This window comes from Pleurodeles waltl, chromosome 1_1 (genome assembly GCF_031143425.1).
Source record: "Pleurodeles waltl isolate 20211129_DDA chromosome 1_1, aPleWal1.hap1.20221129, whole genome shotgun sequence".
Taxonomy (NCBI): Eukaryota; Metazoa; Chordata; class Amphibia; order Caudata; family Salamandridae; genus Pleurodeles; species Pleurodeles waltl.
In genome coordinates, this window is record NC_090436.1 from 367,136,703 (window position 1) to 367,157,511 (window position 20,809).

Below are 20,809 nucleotides of genomic sequence, written 5' to 3' on the forward strand. Positions count from 1 at the left end.
GGGGGTAACCATGCCAAGGAGGCATTTCCTTACATCTGAGGATTCAGAGGTCGCTGGTCCTGGGGAAAGCGTCGCTGGAGCAGTTTTCTTCTGAAGGAGGGAGACAGGCCGGTAGGGCTGGGGCCAAAGCAGTTGGTGTCTCTGTCTTCTCTGCAGGGGTTTTTCAGCTCAGCAGTCCTCTTCTTCGTAAGTTGCAGGAATCTAAGTTCCTAGGTTCAGGGGAGCCCTTAAATACTAAATTTAAGGGCGTGTTTAGGTCTGGGGGGTTAGTAGCCAATGGCTACTAGCCCTGAGGGTGGGTACACCCTCTTTGTGCCTCCTCCCAAGGGGAAGGGGGGGTCACATTCCTATCCCTATTGGGGGAATCCTCCAACTGAAAGATGGAGGATTTCTAAAAGTTAGTCACCTCAGCTCAGGACACCTTACGGGCTGTCCTGACTGGCCAGTGACTCCTCCTTGTTATTCTCATTATTTCCCCCGGCCTTGCCGCCAAAAGTGGGGCCGTGGCCGGAGGGGGCTGGCAACTCCCCTAGCTGGAGTGCCCTGTGGTGCTGGAACAAAGGGGGTGAGCCTTTGAGGCTCACCGCCAGGTGTTACAGCTCCTGCCTGGGGGAGGTGAGAGCATCTCCACCCAGTGCAGGCTTTGTTACTAGCCACAGAGTGACAAAGGCACTCTCCCCTTGTGGCCAGCAACATGTCTCGAGTGTGGCAGGCTGCTAAAACCAGTCAGCCTACACGGGTAGTTGGTTAAGGTTTCAGGGGGCACCTCTAAGGTGCCCTCTGGGGTGTATTTTACAATAAAATGTACACTGGCATCAGTGTGCATTTATTGTGCTGAGAAGTTTGATACCAAACTTCCCAATTTTCAGTGCAGCCATTATGGTGCTGTGGAGTTCGTGTTTGAGAGACTCCCAGACCATATACTCTTATGGCTACCCTGCACTTACAATGTCTAAGGTTTGGCTTAGACACTGTAGGGGCACAGTGCTCATGCACTGGTGCCCTCACCTATGGTATAGTGCACCCTGCCTTAGGGCTGTAAGGCCTGCTAGAGGGGTGACTTATCTATACTGCATAGGCAGTGTGAGGTTGGCATGGCACCCTGAGGGGAGTGCCATGTCGACTTACTCGTTTTGTCCTCACTAGCACACACAAGCTGGCAAGCAGTGTGCCTGTGCGGAGTGAGGGGTCCCCAGGGTGGCATAAGATATGCTGCAGCCCTTAGAGACCTTCCCTGGCATCAGGGCCCTTGGTACCAGGGGTACCAGTTACAAGGGACTTACCTGGATGCCAGGGCGTGCCAATTGTGAAAACAAAAGTACAGGTTAGGGAAAGAACACTGGTGCTGGGGCCTGGTTAGCAGGCCTCAGCACACTTTCAATTCAAAACATAGCATCAGCAAAGGCAAAAAGTCAGGGGGTAACCATGCCAAGGAGGCATTTCCTTACACCGCGTCTTCGGAGGGCTGACCAGGGGGGCTTTGTAGGGCACCGGGGGGGACACAAGTCCACACAGAAAGTACACCCTCAGCGCCCGGGTGCAGTGTGCAAACAAGCGTCGGGTTCGCAATAGGATTCAATGGGAGACCAAGGGGTCTCTTCAGCAATGCAGGCAGACAAGGGGGGGTGGCTCCTCTGGGTAGCCACCACCTGGGCAAGGGAGAGTGCCTCCTGGGGGTCGCTCCTGCACTGGAGGTCAGATCCTTCAGGTCCTGGGGGCTGCGGGTGCAGAGTCTTAACCAGGCGTTGGGTCTTTGAAGCAGGCAGTCGCGGTCAGGTGGAGCCTCGGGATTCCCTCTGCAGGCGTCGCTGTGGGGGCTCAGGGGGGTCAACTCTGGCTACTCACTGTCTCGTAGTCGCCGGGGAGTCCTCCCTATGGTGTTTGTTCTCCAGAAGTCTAGCCGGGGGCGTTGGGTGCAGAGTGCAAAGTCTCACGCTTCCGGCGGGAAACGTGTGTTGTTTCAAAGTTGCTTCTTTGTTGCAAAGTTGCAGTCTTTGTGGAACAGAGCCGGTGTCCTCAGGAGTTCTTGGTCCTTCTAGATGCAGGGTAGTCCTCTGAGGCTTCAGAGGTTGCTGGACCCCGGGAACGCGTCGCTGGAGCAGTGTCTTTAGAAGTGGGGAGACAGGCCGGTAGAGCTGGGGCCAAAGCAGTTGTTGTCTCGGTCTTCTCTGCAGGTTTTCAGTTCAGCAGTCCTCTTCTTCTTAGGTTGCAGGAATCCGAGTTCGTAGGTTCTGGGGAGCCCTTAACTACTAAATTTAAGGGTGTGTTTAGGTCTGGGGGTTAGAAGCCAATGGCTACTAGCCCTGAGGGTGGCTACACACTCTTTGTGCCTCCTCCCTGAAGGGAGGGGGGCACATCCCTAATCCTATTGGGGGAATCCTCCATCTGCAAGATGGAGGATTTCTAAAAGTCAGAGACACCTTAGGGGCTGTCCTTACTGGCCAGTGACTCCTCCTTGTTTTTCTCATTATCTCCTCCGGCCTTGCCGCCAAAAGTGGGGCCGTAGCCGGAGGGGGCGGGCAACTCCACTAGCTGGAGTGCCCTGGGGTGCTGTAACAAAGGGGGTGAGCCTTTGAGGCTCACCGCCAGGTGTTACAGTTCCTGCAAGGGGAGGTGTGAAGCACCTCCACCCAGTACAGGCTTTGTTACTAGCCACAGAGTGACAAAGGCACTCTCCCCATGTGGCCAGCAACATGTCTGGTGTGTGGCAGGCTGCTAAAACTAGTCAGCCTACACGGATAGTCGGTTAAGGTTTCAGGGGGCACCTCTAAGGTGCCCTCTGGGGTGTATGTTACAATAAAATGTACACTGGCATCAGTGTGCATTTATTGTGCTGAGAAGTTTGATACCAAACTTCACGGTTTTCAGTGTAGCCATTATGGTACTGTGGAGTTCGTGCATGACAGACTCCCAGACCATATACTCTTATGGCTACCCTGCACTTACAATGTCTAAGGTTTTGCTTGGACACTGTAGGGGCATAGTGCTCATGCACCTATGCCCTCACCTATGGTATAGTGCACCCTGCCTTAGGGCTGTAAGGCCTGCTAGAGGGGTGACTTAAATATACTTGTAGGCAGTGTGAGGTTGGCATGGCACCCTGAGGGGAGTGCCAGGTCGACTTATTTTCTCCCCACTAGCACACACAAGCTGGCAAGCAGTGTGTCTGTGCTGAGTGAGGGGTCCCCAGGGTGGCATAAGATATGCTGCAGCCCTTAGAGACCTTCCCTGGCATCAGGGCCCTTGGTACCAGGGGGTACCAGTTACAAGGGACTTACCTGGATGCCAGGGTGTGCCAATTGTGGAAACAAAAGTACAGGTTAGGGAAAGAATACTGGTGCTGGGGCCTGGTTAGCAGGCCTCAGCACACTTTCAAATCAAAACTTAGCATCAGCAAAGGCAAAAAGTCAGGGGGTAACCATGCCAAGGAGGCATTTCCTTACACGCAAGGTTTGCAGGTAAGTACATAAAATGTAATGTACTTTGCATAGTTATACTTTAGAACTTTGAATGGAATCAACAATGTATACAGTTTTCTTTAAAATGGCAAAAAGCTATTTTAAAAGTGGATTTTCAACAGTGCCTGAGGGAAGAAAAGATTGTAGAGTTTTACAGGTAAGTATTCAACTTACAGTTCCTATCACCAGGTTTTAGGTAGTCTGTCGTTCGGGGTTCAAGTTAACCCCAAACACCCACCACCAGCAACACGGGGTCAGTCGGGTGCAGAGGTCTAAGGAGTGCCAAGTTAACGTGGGCTCCTATGGAGATAGCGGGGACCCTAAATCCAGCCAGCCAGCAGGTAAGTACACACAACTCAGAGGGCACACCAGGGGGTATTAGAAGAGCATGGGGGGGTCCACAAGTAGGCACCACACACACACACCCTCAGCGGCCATGGGGCAGCCGGGTGCAGGGTGCAAACAGAACGTCAGGTTTCCAATGCAAGTCTATGGGGGGGACCCCAGGGGTCACTCAGAGGCTGTAGGTCGGGCCGGGGAGGGGGATCTCAGGCGCACCACTTGTCAGACAGGGAAGAGGGCCGCCTGCTGGTCTGCTTCACTGGGGGTAAAAAAATTCCAGGGCCTGCATGTGGAGTGGTTTTTTAGGTGTTGGTTATCTTCGTCCGGAACGTGCGGTCAGGTGGGGTCCTCTGGATTCCCTCTGCAGGCGTCGTCGTGGGGGCTTGGAGGAGTCACCCCAGGATGGGCTCTTGTTCCCAATCGCCGGGGGACCCTTTCTTGCTGGGTGGACCACCTATACACAGGCTGTGGGCGTCTGGTGCACAGGGGTTCAGGACTCACAAATCTGGATTGAGGTCGGAGTCCTTGGTTGAAAGTTTCTTTTGCAAAGAGCCTCTGTCCTCAGGAGGGAGTTCTTGGTCCTTTTGGGTTTAGGGCAGTCGTCTGGAGTTGGCCTGAGGTCGCTGGGCATCGCTGTTTTTCTTGCAGGTTCTTTGAAGTAGGAGACGAGCCAGTAGGACTGGGGGCCAAAGCAATTGCCGTCTTCCTTATCTCTGCTGGGAGTTTTCAACTTAGCAGTCCTTCTTCTTTTTCTAGGTAGCCAGGAAAATGGTGAGCTGGGTTCAGGGGTGGGCCCTTCAATTCTAAATTTAGGGGCGTGTTAGGGTCAGGGGGGAGTAGCCCATGGCTACTGTCCCTGAGGGTGGCTACACCCTCCTTGTGCCCACTCCCTTTGGCGAGGGGGGCACATTCATATCCCTTTTGGTCCTAATCCTCCAAAGCAAGAGGGAGGATTTCTCAAGGTGAGGGGGTCACTTCAGTTCTGGACACCTTAGGGGTTGTCCTGGCTGAGGGGGTGACTCCTCCTTGTTTTTCCTAATTTTCCCTCTGGACTTGCTGCCAAAAGTGGGGCTGTATCCGGGGGCAGGCATCTCCACCAGCTGGAGTGCCGTGGGGGCACTGTAATCCAAGGCTTGAGCCTTTGAGGCTCACCGCCAGGTGTTGAGGCTCCTGCAGGGGGAGGTGTGAAACACCTCCACCAGGACAGGCTTCATTTCTGACCACAGAGTGCACAAAGGCACTCACCCCATGTGGTCAGAAACTCATCTGAAAGTGGTAGGCTGACACAGACCGGTCAGTCTTACACTAGCAGTTGGGCTAACATAGTAGGGGCATCTCTAAGATACCCTCTGTGTGCATTTTTCAAGAACTCCCCCACTGGCATCAGTGTGGATTTATTGTGCTGAGAAGTTTGATACCAAACTTCCCAGTGTTCAGTAAAGCCAATACGGTGCTGTGGAGTTCGTAATGACAAACTCCCAGACCATATACTTAATATGGCTACAGTGCATTTGCAATGTCTAAGAATGGACTTAAACACTATAGGGGCATATTGCTCATGCAGCTATGCCCTCGCCTGTGGTGTAGTGCACCCTGCCTTAGGGCTATAAGGCCTGCTAGAGGGGTGACTTACCTATGCCCCATGCAGTGGTTTATGGGCATGGCACCCTGAGTGGGGTGCCATGTCGACTTAGCCTTTTTCACCCCACCAGCACACACAAGCTGCAAGGCAGTGTGCATATGCTGAGTGAGGGATCCCCAGGGTGGCATAATACATGCTGCAGCCCTTAGGGACCTTCCCTAGCCACAGGGCCCTTGGTGCCATGGGTACCTTTTACAAGGTGAAGGAAGAAGTTCATCTGCAGAGTCCAGAAGATGCAGGAGATCCTTGGATTCGTCCACAAGCTGTCCCATATCAATCGCCATATTGCAGGTGGCCGACAGCGCCACCAACAAGTGTTGGCAAACAAAAATAGTTGCTGCAAGAAAGATTTAGGTTTTTTAAGGCTAGCAAGGTCCTAGTGGATCAACCCTTAAAAGGGAGTCAGGGAAGGCCTTCAGCAGGGATGAAAGACAACTGTAGTTGGAGAACTCACAAGTGACCCACTGGCAGCAGGCACAGGGAGTTGCAGGGAGGCCTCAACAGCACAACAAAACGGGAGTTCCACGTCTCAGGATCTGTAGATTGGTAGCTGATTTTCAAGTTGCAGAGTGCTGGAGGCTGGGGCTTCTTGGAGCCTGAAGATCTCTTGGATGAAGAGCCAGCAAGCCTTGGCAAGAGCAACAGTCGCAGGGTGGAGGGGTTAAGTTCCAATGGCTGTAACGAGGGCCACCTGTCTCACAAGTTGGTTAGAAAGCAAGGAGGAGACCGAGGGAGGTCCACAGAACCACCACCTGTGAGCAGTGCTTTTTCATTGTCCGTGGGACAGCAGGATCCACCAGCTGGTCATTATTGTCTTGAGGTACCTGCGGATGCAGGGTAGTGACTCCTTCACTCAAAGGGAGATTCCTTCTTGCTTCTTGGATGCAGGCAGAGTTTTTGTGACCCTGAGGGATGCACAGCCACAGAGGTTGATGAATTATTGCAGGAGCTGGAGGGACAATGTTGCAGTGGGAGCCCTCCCAACTGGATACAGTCTTGTTTCAGTTCAAAATGTGGACCAGCAGTGGTTCCGGAGGCCAGGAGGAGTAGATGTCTTGCAGAGAGTTCCTTGTAGAGTCTTGCTCGACGAATCTGAGGCCCCTCCCTCGGGGGAGCCCTTAAGTAACCCTAAAAGGAGGTTGATTACTATCTGCAATGATCAATGTATAACTATAACAGGTATCTTTAGGTATGTTTAGGCATCAGACAAAAATCGTTCAGTTAAGCATGTTTTAAAATAGGAATTCTTTTTACATTAAAAAGTAGACACTGCAATTTCGGAGTTCTGCAATGTTATCCTATGGGAGGAAGAAGAAGTTCTGCAAACAGGTAGAATTCAGTGACTTACAAGACCAATCTCCAGGAGTTAAGGTGAGTACTGGGCACAGTCCAAGGCAGCACCGGCCGTAAACCCGGTGTGGATGGGTGCAGAGTGCACAACAGCGTTGGGTGCCCAAAGCGTTTGGTCAGGGACGCCATCTATGTGGCCTAACCAGTCAGATGCTCCCAGCGGCCTCTGCATGTCTTAATGTCAAGATGTCAGAATCAAGTGGCTACCCGTCAGAGCTCTGAGCACCTCCCTGAGGGAGGAGCTGGACAGGGGTATGGTCTCTCCCTCGTCCTTTGTGTGTTTTGCGCCAGTGTGGGAACTGAGGATTCCTGAACTGGTGCAAATCTGATTGTGCAAGGAGGGCACCAAATGCGCCCTTCAAAGCAATCTGATGGCTCTGGGAGGCCACCCCAGCCCAGAAACACCTATTTCAAAGGGAGAGGTGATCACACCTCTCTCTTGCAGGAAATCCTTTGTTCTGCCTTCCCCTGTTTGAATTAGGTTAATCAGCAGGAGTGCAGAACAGTGTCTGGGGTTGGCAGCAGCATGGGCTGGCAGCCAGACCCCGTAAGGCTGTACAGGCAGAACTGGGGATCCACTAAGGAACCCCTAGAATACATGGGATCATGCAGCTAACACTAGAATCAGTGTAGTTGCATGATTCTAACATGTTTGATACCAAACATGCCTAGGTTCGGAGAAGTCATTATATAGTTGGACCACTCTTGTTGACCAGTGTCCACGACATACCTTAAGATGGCTTCCCGCACAAAGCCCAGGGAATGGAGTCTGGGGTTTATAGGGGTACCCTGCTCATGCAGGAGTACCCTCACACTCGGGGACATGCACCCTGCCCTTGGGCTGGAGAGCCTACCAGAGGGGTGACTTACAATGTCCAAGTGCAGTGACTGTGATGTAAGGCAAGCCTTATATCTGAAGTGAAAGGTGCATGCACCATTTCACACAGGCCGCAATGGTAAGCCTGCAGACACAGTTGGCATGGGCTCCCGTGGGTGGCATATTACATGCTGAGGCCCGTGGGAAGACCCTGGTGTACAATGCCCTGGGTATCTAAGTACCATATACTAGGACCTTACATGGGTGCACCAGTATGCCAATTGTGGGTGTGAAATTTTACCAGCAACCAAGTTTAGAGGAAAGAGCACAGACACTGGGGTCCTGATTAACAGGGTCCCATTTACTAAAGTCTAAACACAATGGCACCAGACAAAAAGTGGGGGTAACTATGTCAGAAAGATGCTACTTTCCTACAGGCTAAACCGAGGTGAACACGATTTTTCTGAAGTAGCAGTCTTTGTGATGATACCTAGGAATTCTGGGACAGGGGTATGCCCACTTCTCACAAGAAGGGGGTGTAGTGACCCCATGAGTCAGTAGTCCATTGACTACTACATACAAACCCCTCACACCCCTAAATTCAGTGTTTAAGAGAGCCTCTGGCACCAGAAAAGGAGATCCTGAAGAGCTAACACTGAAGAGCGTGAAAGCAGAAGAGAAGTAAAGAAGCAGCTGACCTGGTACCAACCCCGCTGGCCTGTCTGCATTCCTTGTCGAACATCTTCACAAAATTCGACTCGTGCTGTAGCTGTGACTCCAGAAACCTGGGAGGACTGCCTGCCTTAAAAAATGACTCAAGATTTCCCATGAACAGCAGATGTGTTCTCCAGCAAACTCCAAAAAAAGGGACCCTGAAGCTTTTGTAACTGCCAAACCCCAACACCTGAAGTCAACACTACACCTGCGGTCTCCAAACCGAGTTGAAGTGGACCACTGGTCTGTAAGGAAATGCCTCCTTGGCATGGTTGCCCCCTGACTTTTTGCCTTTGCTGATGCTATGTTTACAATTGAAAGTGTGCTGAGGCCTGCTAACCAGGCCCCAGCACCAGTGTTCTTTCCCTAACCTGTACTTTTGTATCCACAATTGGCAGACCCTGGCATCCAGATAAGTCCCTTGTAACTGGTACTTCTAGTACCAAGGGCCCTGATGCCAAGGAAGGTCTCTAAGGGCTGCAGCATGTCTTATGCCACCCTGGAGACCTCTCACTCAGCACAGACACACTGCTTGCCAGCTTGTGTGTGCTAGTGAGGACAAAACGAGTAAGTCGACATGGCACTCCCCTCAGGGTGGCATGCCAGCCTCTCACTGCCTATGCAGTATAGGTAAGACACCCCTCTAGCAGGCCTTACAGCCCCAAGGCAGGGTGCACTATACCATAGGTGAGGGTACCAGTGCATGAGCACTGTACCCCTACAGTGTCTAAGCAAAACCTTAGACATTGTAAGTGCAGGGTAGCCATAAGAGTATATGGTCTGGGAGTTTGTCAAACACAAACTCCACAGCACCATAATGGCTACACTGAAAACTGGGAAGTTTGGTATCAAACTTCTCAGCACAATAAATGCACACTGATGCCAGTGTACATTTTATTGCAAAATACACCCCAGAGGGCACCTTAGAGGTGCCCCCTAAAACTTAACCGACTATCTGTGTAGGCTGACTAGTTCCAGCAGCCTGCCACACTAGAGACTTGTTGCTGGCCACATGGGGAGAGTGCCTTTGTCACTCTGAGGCCAGTAACAAAGCCTGCACTGGGTGGAGATGCTAACACCTCCCCCAGGCAGGAGCTGTAACACCTGGCGGTGAGCCTCAAAGGCTCACCCCTTTGTCACAGCACCGCAGGACACTCCAGCTAGTGGAGTTGCCCACCCACTCCGTCCCGGCCCCCACTTTTGGCGGCAAGGCCGGAGAAAATAATGAGAATAACAAGGAGGAGTCACTGGCCAGTCAGGACAGCCCCTAAGGTGTCCTGAGCTGAGGTGACTCTAACTTTTAGAAATCCTCCATCTTGCAGATGGAGGATTCCCCCAATAGGGTTAGGATTGTGACCCCCTCCCCTTGGGAGGAGGCACAAAGAGGGTGTACCCACCCTCAGGGCTAGTAGCTATTGGCTACTAACCCCCCAGACCTAAACACGCCCTTAAATTTAGTATTTAAGGGCTACCCTGAACCCTAGAAAATTAGATTCCTGCAACAACAAGAAGGACTGCCTAGCTGAAAACCCCTGCAGAGGAAGACCAGAAGACAACAACTGCCTTGGCTCCAGAAACTCACCGGCCTGTCTCCTGCCTTCCAAAGAACTCTGCTCCAGCGACGCCTTCCAAAGGGACCAGCGACCTCTGAATCCTCTGAGGACTGCCCTGCTTCGACGACGACAAGAAACTCCCGAGGACAGCAGACCTGCTCCAAAAAGACTGCAACTTTGTTTCAAGGAGCAGCTTTAAAGACCCCTGCAACTCCCCGCAAGAAGCGTGAGACTTGCAACACTGCACCCGGCGACCCCGACTCGGCTGGTGGAGAACCAACACCTCAGGGAGGACCCCCGGACTACTCTACGACTGTGAGTACCAAAACCTGTCCCCCCTGAGCCCCCACAGCGCCGCCTGCAGAGGGAATCCCGAGGCTTCCCCTGACCGCGACTCTCTGAAACCTAAGTCCCGACGCCTGGAAAAGACCCTGCACCCGCAGCCCCCAGAACCTGAAGGACCGGACTTTCACTGCAGAAGTGACCCCCAGGAGTCCCTCTCCCTTGCCCAAGTGGAGGTTTCCCCGAGGAAGCCCCCCCCTTGCCTGCCTGCAGCGCTGAAGAGATCCCGTGATCTCTCATTGACTTACATTGCGAACCCGACGCTTGTTCTAACACTGCACCCGGCCGCCCCCGCGCCGCTGAGGGTGAAATTTCTGTGTGGGCTTGTGTCCCCCCCGGTGCCCTACAAAACCCCCCTGGTCTGCCCTCCGAAGACGCGGGTACTTACCTGCTGGCAGACTGGAACCGGGGCACCCCCTTCTCTCCATTGAAGCCTATGCGTTTTGGGCACCACTTTGAACTCTGCACCTGACCGGCCCTGAGCTGCTGGTGTGGTAACTTTGGGGTTGCTCTGAACCCCCAACGGTGGGCTACCTTGGACCAAGAACTGAACCCTGTAAGTGTCTTACTTACCTGGTAAAACTAACAAAAACTTACCTCCCCCAGGAACTGTGAAAATTGCACTGTGTCCACTTTTAAAGTAGCTATTTGTGAATAACTTGAAAAGTATACATGCAATTGAAATGATTCAAAGTTCCTAATGTACTTACCTGCAATACCTTTCAAACAAGATATTACATGTTAAATTTGAACCTGTGGTTCTTAAAATAAACTAAGAAAAGATATTTTTCTATAACAAAACCTATTGGCTGGATTTGTCTCTGAGTGTGTGTACCTCATTTATTGTCTAGGTGTATGTACAACAAATGCTTAACACTACTCCTCGGATAAGCCTACTGCTCGACCACACTACCACAAAAGAGAGCATTAGTATTATCTATTTTTACCACTATTTTACCTCTAAGGGGAACCCTTGGACTCTGTGCATGCTATTCCTTACTTTGAAATAGCACATACAGAGCCAACTTCCTACAAAGTCCATTGTGGTTTCACCACTTCTGGACTCCCCAATGAAGCCTGCAGCCTCTACATGCAGCCCCCCTCTACCGTGACAGCTCTGGTAAGGACAAACAGTCACCTGAAGAGTCACATTCAACTGTCGCCCCTGAGCTTTGGAGAAGAGGACCAAAGGTGCCCGCCTGAGCATCATGAGATCTGAGCCACACTGTTTGTTCAGCCTGACTGGCCTCCTGGCCAGAACCTGAAGTCTCTTTTTGCAGTGACTGATGGCATTGGAACGCTTTGGGCACCCAACGCTGTTGTGCACTCTGCACCCATGCCGCTGAGGGTTTACGGCTGGTGCTGCCTTGGACTGTGCCCAGTACTCATCTTAACTCCTGGAGATTGGTCTTGTAAGTCACTGAATTCTACCTGTTTGCAGCACTTATTCTTCCTCCCATAGGATAACATTACAGAACTCCGAAATTGCAGTGTCCACTTTTTAATGTAAAAAGAATTCCTATTTTAAAACATGCTTAACTGAACGATTTTTCTCTGATGCCTAAACATACCTAAAGATACTTGTTATAGTTATACATTGGTGTGGATCTCCTTTTTGAATCATGTGTCTCATTTGTTGACTTTTGTGTGTATTTGTTGATGTCTTCAAGTCCTCTGTGTTAAGCATAAGGCTGCTCGACCACACTACCCCACAATAAAGCAGTTTGGGATTGCATAGCAAGCCCTCTCCACTCATGGGGACCCCCTGGACATTTTACACGGTATTTACGTACCACATAAATGGCCAGCTTCCTACACCAAGTCACAGCTAGTGTATGATGTGGAACAGTCAACCAGTGCTAACCTGTGCTGTGTGTTACCATTAGTATAAAATCCCTATGTATTTTAGTAAGGCTGCTCTGTCCGCTTGAGACCATGGATTTCATCAGTGGGAAAGGGGGTCATTAGGAGAGTGCAGGCTTTCCACCCTCACTAGCTGTCCTGGTACCCTTTGAAGTACCCACCTTGCATACAAAATGTCATTTTGACTGGCCTCCTAAGGTCTTTGAGAGACTTTAGGGGAAGGTCAGAGTACAGGATTGCAAAACTGTTTCGATCGGTTTCCAAGCTGTACCAGCTGTTTCTGCTGGATTCAGATTTGCCCGTGATTCGCCAACCTTTCGAGGACCAGCCACTGTTTTGCTCTGGAGACTGTTGTATAGAGTTGAGCCTAACTTCTCGACAGCACATGAAGGGCCTAAGCCATCTTTACACGTAGAATGAAGCCTGTTTCTCTTGTTTAATGCTGAACTGCAAGCTTATTGCACCAAAAGGACGAGCCAGTCGTCCTCTGTGGGTGTGGGTCAACAGAGTCTTATTACTTTCCTGGGAGTTGAACCTAGCAATGTTGCAGTCCCAGCCCTAGTAAGTGGGTGGATCAAGATGCATACTGTAGCTCTGCAACTCAGCTCCCGTAATGTGCAGGGGGCATTTTGCGCAGAAGTTCTGGAAAAACATTTAAAGTAGTTTCATGACTCCAGAGGTGCTAGCGCTTTCTGGTTTTCTTTGTTTTTGTCCTTAGTCTTGTGAATGACCCAGGCCAGTAAGCAGAATCTCTTTCTGCAAAGTAAGCACAGGAAGATTGCCTCTCAAGTGTTTGGGCATGTGAATTAATCACCTAAGCCACCAGAACCTATTCCCATTAAAGCTTAAGAGTCACAGATTGAAGCATAACGACCTTCCCTTCCAGCATAGTCTTTCTGCAGTCACATTATGAAGGTTCTGTGGCACTGTGTGCTTACCACTCTGCCAAAACCAGTGACTGCATTGTGGGTGGGATTCTCAATTGGATTGGATGGGTTCATAGATTGACACTTATTAGATGTATTAGCTGGGGCTGTAGCCAGTTAAGTTGCTCAACCTTGAAAAGGTTGGGCACATTTTATAGCACTTTTACTACATTGTCTAATTTCTGCCTGACACCTATCCCTATCCCTTTCACTTGAACACAAAAACACAACTTTAGCACTGTAGTAAAAGACCCAAGGAGTCCCATCATTCAGGCCTATGTTTTAAAGTTTGAGGCCAGCATGGATAAATATTTAAAGTTTATTTTGATCTTGCCCTTGATATAGAGCAAGGTCTCGATTCAGTTGTAGGTGGTGATTTGTTGGTGAAGACTGTGACGTGTGCTAAAATGTTGGATGTTTTTCCATAGATGGTGGCTTCGTCGTTGGTTTCACCGTCAATACCTGCTTCAATGTAGATGGCCGGTGGACTGTTGACGGTGACTTTGACTGATGTATGCTTCAGCAGCGAACACAGAGGATGCTTCTATGTTGAGTAGTAACTCCATTGCGTTTTTGACAGCATTTCTGTAGACAGCAAGCAGACATCACCCAAACACCCGCCCCAACCTCCCACACCCCCAACTTGTTCTGGTCTCAACGTCCTACTTCTCGGGGTTGACTGGGAAAATCTAATGATGGTGAGGTCTCTCTGAATCTCCCTCTGCAAGAGTCCTTGGAGCGAGAGGGGGACACTGTGGAAGAAGACTGACCTTCCCCTAGACCTTTTGATCAACCGGCCGTACTGGCTTGCCTTCTTTCTTGGAGACCATGTAGTTTGATCTTTTCTCTGTCTTTTAAGAACGCTTGGAAAACGTCTGACTGGGACTACAAAACTCAACTAATACAGAGGGATGATCTGTCTGAGCCTTTTTCTTCCCAATGAAGGATAATTCAGAAAAGTAAAGGCATTATTGACATGAAAATTAACTACTTTCTATCAGAAAAATGTCTTTTTGCACTCTAGGTGCTGAAGATGTCAAATAACTACCAAAAGAAAGGTTTTGGAAAGATCTTCCAGTTTTGGCCAAAAAGGCAGGGCTCAGTGACCCAGAATCCTTTTATCAGGAGCTGGAAAAATTAACAGCCCTAACTGTCACCTGTGAGGCATGATGGGATAAAGAGGGTACTGTGAGGTTCTTAAAAGCACAGTGCCAGTTTTCTCTACTATTCTTTGAATTGCAACCAATTGGCTAGCAATGTCTAATATTCGCTTTCCTTTGTCTTTAAAAAAATAAAAACGGCTTATGAAAGCTTTTATATGGTCATTTTTATCTGTGACACTTATGTAATTGGTTTCTTTATCAAAATAAAAATTCATTTGAATCTAGCTATTTTAGCCCTTCTTTAGGCTGCAATCATATATGTAAAGTACTACGAACAAAGTTTATTTTACATATATGAACATTTTTTAAGAATGCTCCAGGTTCCCCATACGTGGGTGGAACTGTTCAGTGCTTATGACTTTGAAGAAGCTTCCCCTGGAAAAGAACTAGGATTACAGGTGAGTAACTTTTTCTTATCCAGTTAGAGGTCAGTGGTGTTTGTGCCCATGGGATTCCAGTGGTAAATAGGAATGCACCACCAAAATACTTCACCAGTAACTAAGGATTGCCCCAGAACTCTAAGAAAATTTCTCACAGTGGCTTCCTGTTCTGTATCGGTTTCTCAGTTCATTGGTAGCCTGCATTGTTCCCTTGCTTTACCTGTTCTTTGTAAAAGAAGATTAAGAAAACATTTTTGGTAACTATTGATTCTATTAATACTTTTTTTACATTTAAGAACTGTACCTCTTTTGAACAATTTCAGCAGGAGTAAGAAAGAAAGAAGGAAAGAAAAAGATTGTGAACCAAGCACAGATTTAAAAGAAAAGGAACGAAGGGACCGGACACCTTCAAAGAAAAAACATAGCCCAGAAAAAGAGAAGGCCCGTGAAAAAAATGCAGCTTTGAAGGTAAGCAATTTTGATATTTTAGTATTATATTTTCACACTGACATTGATAGCAGAGCCAGCCGTTGATCTCCATCTGAAAAGGACTTGGAAAAATTGCTGATCATTACAGGTATGGTGGTCCTTCATTGCTAAATATGCAATTTCTGTAGCTACTCAGGGTTATCTTTCAGTTCTCCAGCACTGGACATTTTCTAGTCGGGCTGGGAATCCTTGAGGGACTGTATTATGAGAAAGTGCCCAATAAAGGCTATCCAATTTGTATGCTGTTTTTTCAAGTGGTGCTCGTTAGAGTTCTCCCTCTTGGGGATGAAGAGATGGAAGGGCTTGATAGGTGATGTAGGAAAATGCCACTGTTGGCATGGTTAACCCCTAACTGTTTGCCTTTCGTTGATGCCGGCTTTGAAAGTGTGCTGGGACCCTGCCAACCAGGCCCCAGCACCAGTGTTCTTTCCCTAAAAACTGTACCTTTGTCTCCACAATAGACACAGCCCTGGCACACAGATATGTCCCTTGTAAAAGGTACCCTTGGTATCGAGGGCCCTGAGGCCAGAGAAGGGCTTTAAGGGCTGCAGCATGTATTATGCCACCCTGGGGACCCCTCACTCAGCTCATGCACACTGCCTCCCAGCTTGTGTGTGCTGGTGGGGAGAAAAAGACTAAGTCAACATGGCATTCCCCTCAGAGTGCCATGCTCACTACCCACTGCCTGTGGCATAGGTAAGTCACCCCTCTAGCAGGTCTTACAGCCCTAAGGCAGAGTCTACTATACCACAGATGAGGGGTTAGCTGCATGAGCACAATGCTCCTACAGTCAATTCTTAGACATTGTAAGTGCAGGGTAGCTATACTGAGTATATGGTCTGGGAGTTTGTCAAAAACGAACTCCACGGTTCCATTATGGCTACCCTGAATACTGAGAAGTTTGGTTTCAAACTTCTCAGCACAGTAAACCCACACTGATGCCAGTGTTGGATTTATAAAAAAATGCACACAGAGGGCATCTTAGATATGCCCCCTGTATTTTACCCAATTGTTCAGTACAGGACTGACTGGTCTGTGCCAGCCTGCTGCTGAGAGATGAGTTTCTGACCCCATGTGGCGAGGGCCTTTGTGCTCTCTGAGGACAGAAACAAAAGCCTGCTCTGGGTGGAGGTGCTTCACACCTCTCCCCTGCAGAAACTGTAACACCTAGCAGTGAGCCTCAAAGGCTCAGGCTTCGTGTTACAATGCCCCAGGGCACTCCAGCTAGTGGAGATGTCCGCCCCCTGGACAGAGCCCCCACTTTTGGCGGCAAGTCCAGGAGAGATAATGAGAAAAACAAGGAGGAGTCACTGGCCAGTCAGGACAGCCCCTAAGGTGTCCTGAGCTGAGGTGACTCTGACTTTTAGAAATCCTCCATCTTGCAGATGGAGGATTCCCCCAATAGGATTAGGGATGTGCCCATCTCCCTTCAGGAAGGAGGCACAAAGAGGGTGTAGCCACCCTCAGGGCTAGTAGCCATTGGCTACTAACCCCCCAGACCTAAACACACCCCTAAATTTAGTATCTAAGGGCTCCCCAGAACCTAGAAACTCAGATTCCTGCAACCTAAGAAGAAGAGGACTGCTAAGCTGAAAAACCCTGCAGAGAAGACGGAGACACCAACTGCTTTGGCCCCAGCTCTACCGGCCTGTCTCCCCACTTCTAAAGACACTGCTCCAGCGACGCTCTCCGGAGGGACCAGCGACCTCTGAATCCTCAGAGGACTGCCCTGCTCTAGAAGGACCAAGAACTCCCGAGGACAGCTGCTCTGTTCACCCAAGACTGCAACTTTGTAACAAAGGAGCAACTTTAAAACAACTTGCGTTTCTCACCGGAAGCGTGAGACTTGACACTCTGCACCCGACGCCCCCGGCTTGACTTGTTGAGAATAATTACTTCAGGGAGGACTCCCCGGCGACTGCGAGACCGTGAGTAGCCAGAGCTGCCCACCCTGAACCCCCACAGCGACGCCTGCAGAGGGAATCCCGAGGCTCCCCCTGACCGCGACTGCCTGCTCCTCAGATCCCGACGTCTGGTAAAGACTCTGCACCCGCAGCCCCCAGGACCTGAAGGATCCGAACTCCAGTGCAGGAGTGACCCCCAGGAGGCCCTCTCCCTTGCCAGGTGGTGGCTACCCCGAGGAGCCCCCCCCCTTTCCTGCCTACATCGCTGAAGAGACCCCTTGGTCTCCCATTGATTCCTATTACAAACCCGACGTTGTTTACACACTGCACCCGTCCGCCCCCGTGCCGCTGAGGGTGTACTTTCTGTGTGGACTTGTGTCCCCCCTGCCGGTGCCCTACAAAACCCCCCCTGGTCTGCCCTCTTAAGACGCGGGTACTTGCAGGCTGGCAGACTGGAACCGGGGCACCCCCTTCTCCATTGAAGCCTATGCGTTTTGGGCACCACTTTGACCTCTGCACCTGACCGGCCCTGAGCTGCTGGTGTGGTAACTTTGGGGTTGCTCTGAACCCCCAACGGTGGGCTACCTTGGACCCAAACTTGAACCCCGTAGGTGGTTTACTTACATGAAAAAACTAACAAACTCTTACTCCCCCTGGGAACTGTTGAAAATTGCACTGTGTCTAGTTTTAAAATAGCTATATGTGATTTATGTGAAAAGTGTATATGCTATTTTGCTAATTCAAAGTTCCTAAAGTACCTACCTGCAATACCTTTCATTTAAAGTATTACATGTAAATCTTGAACCTGTGGTTCTTAAAATAAACTAAGAAAATGGAGTCGACGCCCATGCGCAATGGAGACAAAGAGGAGGAGTCCCTCGGTCCCGTGACTCGAAAGACTTCTTCGAAGAAAAACAACTGGTAACACTCCGACCCAACACCAGATGGCGGGCTATGCACAACATGTGAATCTTCAGCGACTGATGCCATGAACAGATGTACACTGGGTAAGTGACATTTTCATTTTCTATACAAAAACCTATTGGCCTGGAATTGTCTTTGAGTGTGTGTTCCTCATTTATTGCTTGTGTATGTACAACAAATGCTTAACACTACTCCTTTGATAAGCCTACTGCTCGACCACACTACCACAAAATAGAGCATTAGTATTATCTCTTTTTGCCACTATCTTACCTCTAAGGGGAACCCTTGGACTCTGTGCATACTATTCCTTACTTTGAAATAGTGCATACAGAGCCAACTTCCTACATTGGTGGATCAGCTGTGGGGTACAAGACTTTGCATTTGCTGTACTACTCAGCCAATACCTGATCACACGACTAAATTCCAAAAATTGTCATTAGAAACTGATTTTTGTAATTTGAGCTATTTTTCTAAATTTTTAAAAGTCCTGCTAGGGCCTTGTGTTAGGCCCTGTTAGCATTTCTTGAGATTTTAAAAGTTTTATGAAAGTTTGAATTAAGTTCTATAGATAGTTTTAGATTCTTAAAATATATTCCAACTTTTAGAAACATAATGTCGAATGCAGAAGAGAGTGTGAAGGAACTCGACATCACACCTTACTTCCATCTTAAAATGAGGGAGCTAAGGTCTCTCTGCAAAATAAAGAAAATACAAGTTGGCATAAGCCCTTCCAAAGCACAGCTCCAGGAGCTGCTGGCAGAGTTTGACAAAGCCAACCCCTCTGAGGATGACCTCCCAGAGGATGAAGCTAGTGACTTGGAGGAGAATTCCCCCCCCCCCCCCCCCAGTCCGAGTTAGGGAGAACAGGGTCCCTCAAACCCTGACTCCAACTGTGATAGTCAGAGATGCTGCTTCCCTCACAGGAGGGTCCAGCACCTCTGGAATCACTGAGGATAGCCTCAGTGAAGATGACCTCCTGCTAGCCAGGATGGCCAAAAGATTGGCTTTAGAGAGACAGCTCCTAGCCATAGAAAGGGAAAGACAAGAGTTGGGTTTTGGTCCCATCAATGGTGACAGCAACTTAAATAGGGTCAGAGAGAATACTGACATCCTAAAAATCCCCAAAGGGATTGTAACAAAATATGAAGATGGTGATGACATCACCAAATGGTTCACAGCTTTTGAGAGGGCTTGTGCAACCATAAGAGTAAACAGATCTCACTGGGGTGCTCTCCTTTGGGAAATGTTCACTGGAAAGTGTAGGGATAGACTCCTCACACTCTCTGGAAAAGATGCAGAATCCTATGACCTCATGAAGGCTACCCTGATTGAGGGCTTTGGATTCTCCACTGAGGAGTATAGAATTAGGTTCAGGGGGGCTCAAAAATCCGCGAGCTAGACCTGGGTTGATTTTGTGGGCTACTCAGTGAAAACACTGGATGGTTGGGTAACTGGAAATGAAGTGCATGACTTAGTTGGGCTTTATAATTTGTTTATGAAAGAACACATTTTAAGTAACTGCTTCAATGAAAAGTTGCATCAGTATCTGGTAGACCTAGGTCCAATTTCTCCCCAAGAATTGGGAAAGAAGGCAGACCACTGGGTCAAGACTAGGGTAACCAAAACTTCCACTGGGGGTGACCAAAAGAAAGGGGTTACAAAGCCTCCCCATGAGAAAGTGGGTGACACTAGAAATAAAGAAAAAGAGTCCTCTGTAGGCCCCCAAAAACCAGACCAGGTGGGTGGGCCCCAAGACACAACCCAAAACAACGGTGGGTACCATGGTAAGAACTGAGATGACACTAAGGCATGGTGCCATAACTGTAGACAGACAGGGCACCACACCAAGGACACTTCTTGTCCCAAAAACAAACCCCCTAGCAAAATCCCAGGGGTAACCAGTGTAGCCATTGGGGATGACTCCTCAGATGAGGAGGTCTTCGTAGCCTTCAACTGGAAGAAGGGCCCAACAGATGAGTTGGAGATTCCAGAGGGATGTAGACACTTCCACCACCTACTGGTGAATGGAATCCCAGCCACTGCCCTGAGAACCACTTGTGCCAGTCACACTATTGTGCATGACAGGCTGGTGTTCTCCAACCAGTACATCCCAGGTGAGACTGCCAGAGTAAGAGTTAGCCCAGACAGGGTCACTGATAGGCCTGTGACTTTTGTGCCCATAGAAGTGGGTGGGACTTTTAGCTGGAGAAGGGTGGTAGTCAGTACAGACCTCCCCCTTGATTGTCTCCTTGGAAATGACTACCCAGAGGTTAGTCAGAGCCCAAGAGAGGAAATGGTCCAGTGCCAGTCCTCTCCCAAGGATTCTAGAGGTCCTGCCCCTGCAGTAACTGCAAGCAGGCCCCAGAAGAAAGAAAAGAAAACAGTGTAGGAAGGGTGGACAACCTTTAGCCAAGATTCCAGCTAGCCAATGAGATTCTGCTCCAGTAGGGGAGAACTCCAAGAGTGGCTCTGGTAAAGTCCAACCTGACCCACAAGAAGTCCTGGCTAGTCAGCAAATGTTAAGCCTGAGTGGGTGGCTCCTCAGTTAACAGAAGAAAGAGTGGAAGAAGGGTGTTTACTACAAGATGTTTTAACCCCCCACTCTTACACAGCAGACAGGCACCCTGAACCCAAAGAAGCCTGTAACTTAGTTCCTTTCCTTGCAGGTGAAGAGCTAAAGGTGTGGTTCTGGGCACTGACAGCTGTCAGTGGCCTCTGCTGGGTGTTAGCCTTTATGGCTGCACTATCCTTGGCATGGTGGTCTGACCCCATGCCAAATAGAAAGTTAGGCCCCCTTACCCTGTTGGTCATGGCGGGGTTACTCCAGCTCTGGGTAACCTCTTTGGGTAAGCTAGGGGTGACCCTGGCTAAGATAAGATTGGCAGAGGTGGATACCTCTAACCCCAAAATAGAGAGAATGGGTGAAGACATAAAAAGCACAG

General features: G+C 49.5%; 1 protein-coding gene across 3 annotated transcripts in view; it reads left to right on the plus strand.

Annotated features, from left to right (window-relative positions):
• SREK1 (splicing regulatory glutamic acid and lysine rich protein 1) overlaps window positions 1-20,809 on the plus strand; it is a 423,414-nt gene that overhangs the window by 364,760 nt on the left and 37,845 nt on the right. For all 3 annotated transcript variants that reach the window (XM_069222929.1, XM_069222949.1, XM_069222938.1), the window contains one exon: window positions 14,874-15,018. In XM_069222929.1, the coding sequence (XP_069079030.1) occupies window positions 14,874-15,018 (145 nt within the window). The remainder of the gene's footprint in view (window positions 1-14,873; window positions 15,019-20,809) is intronic.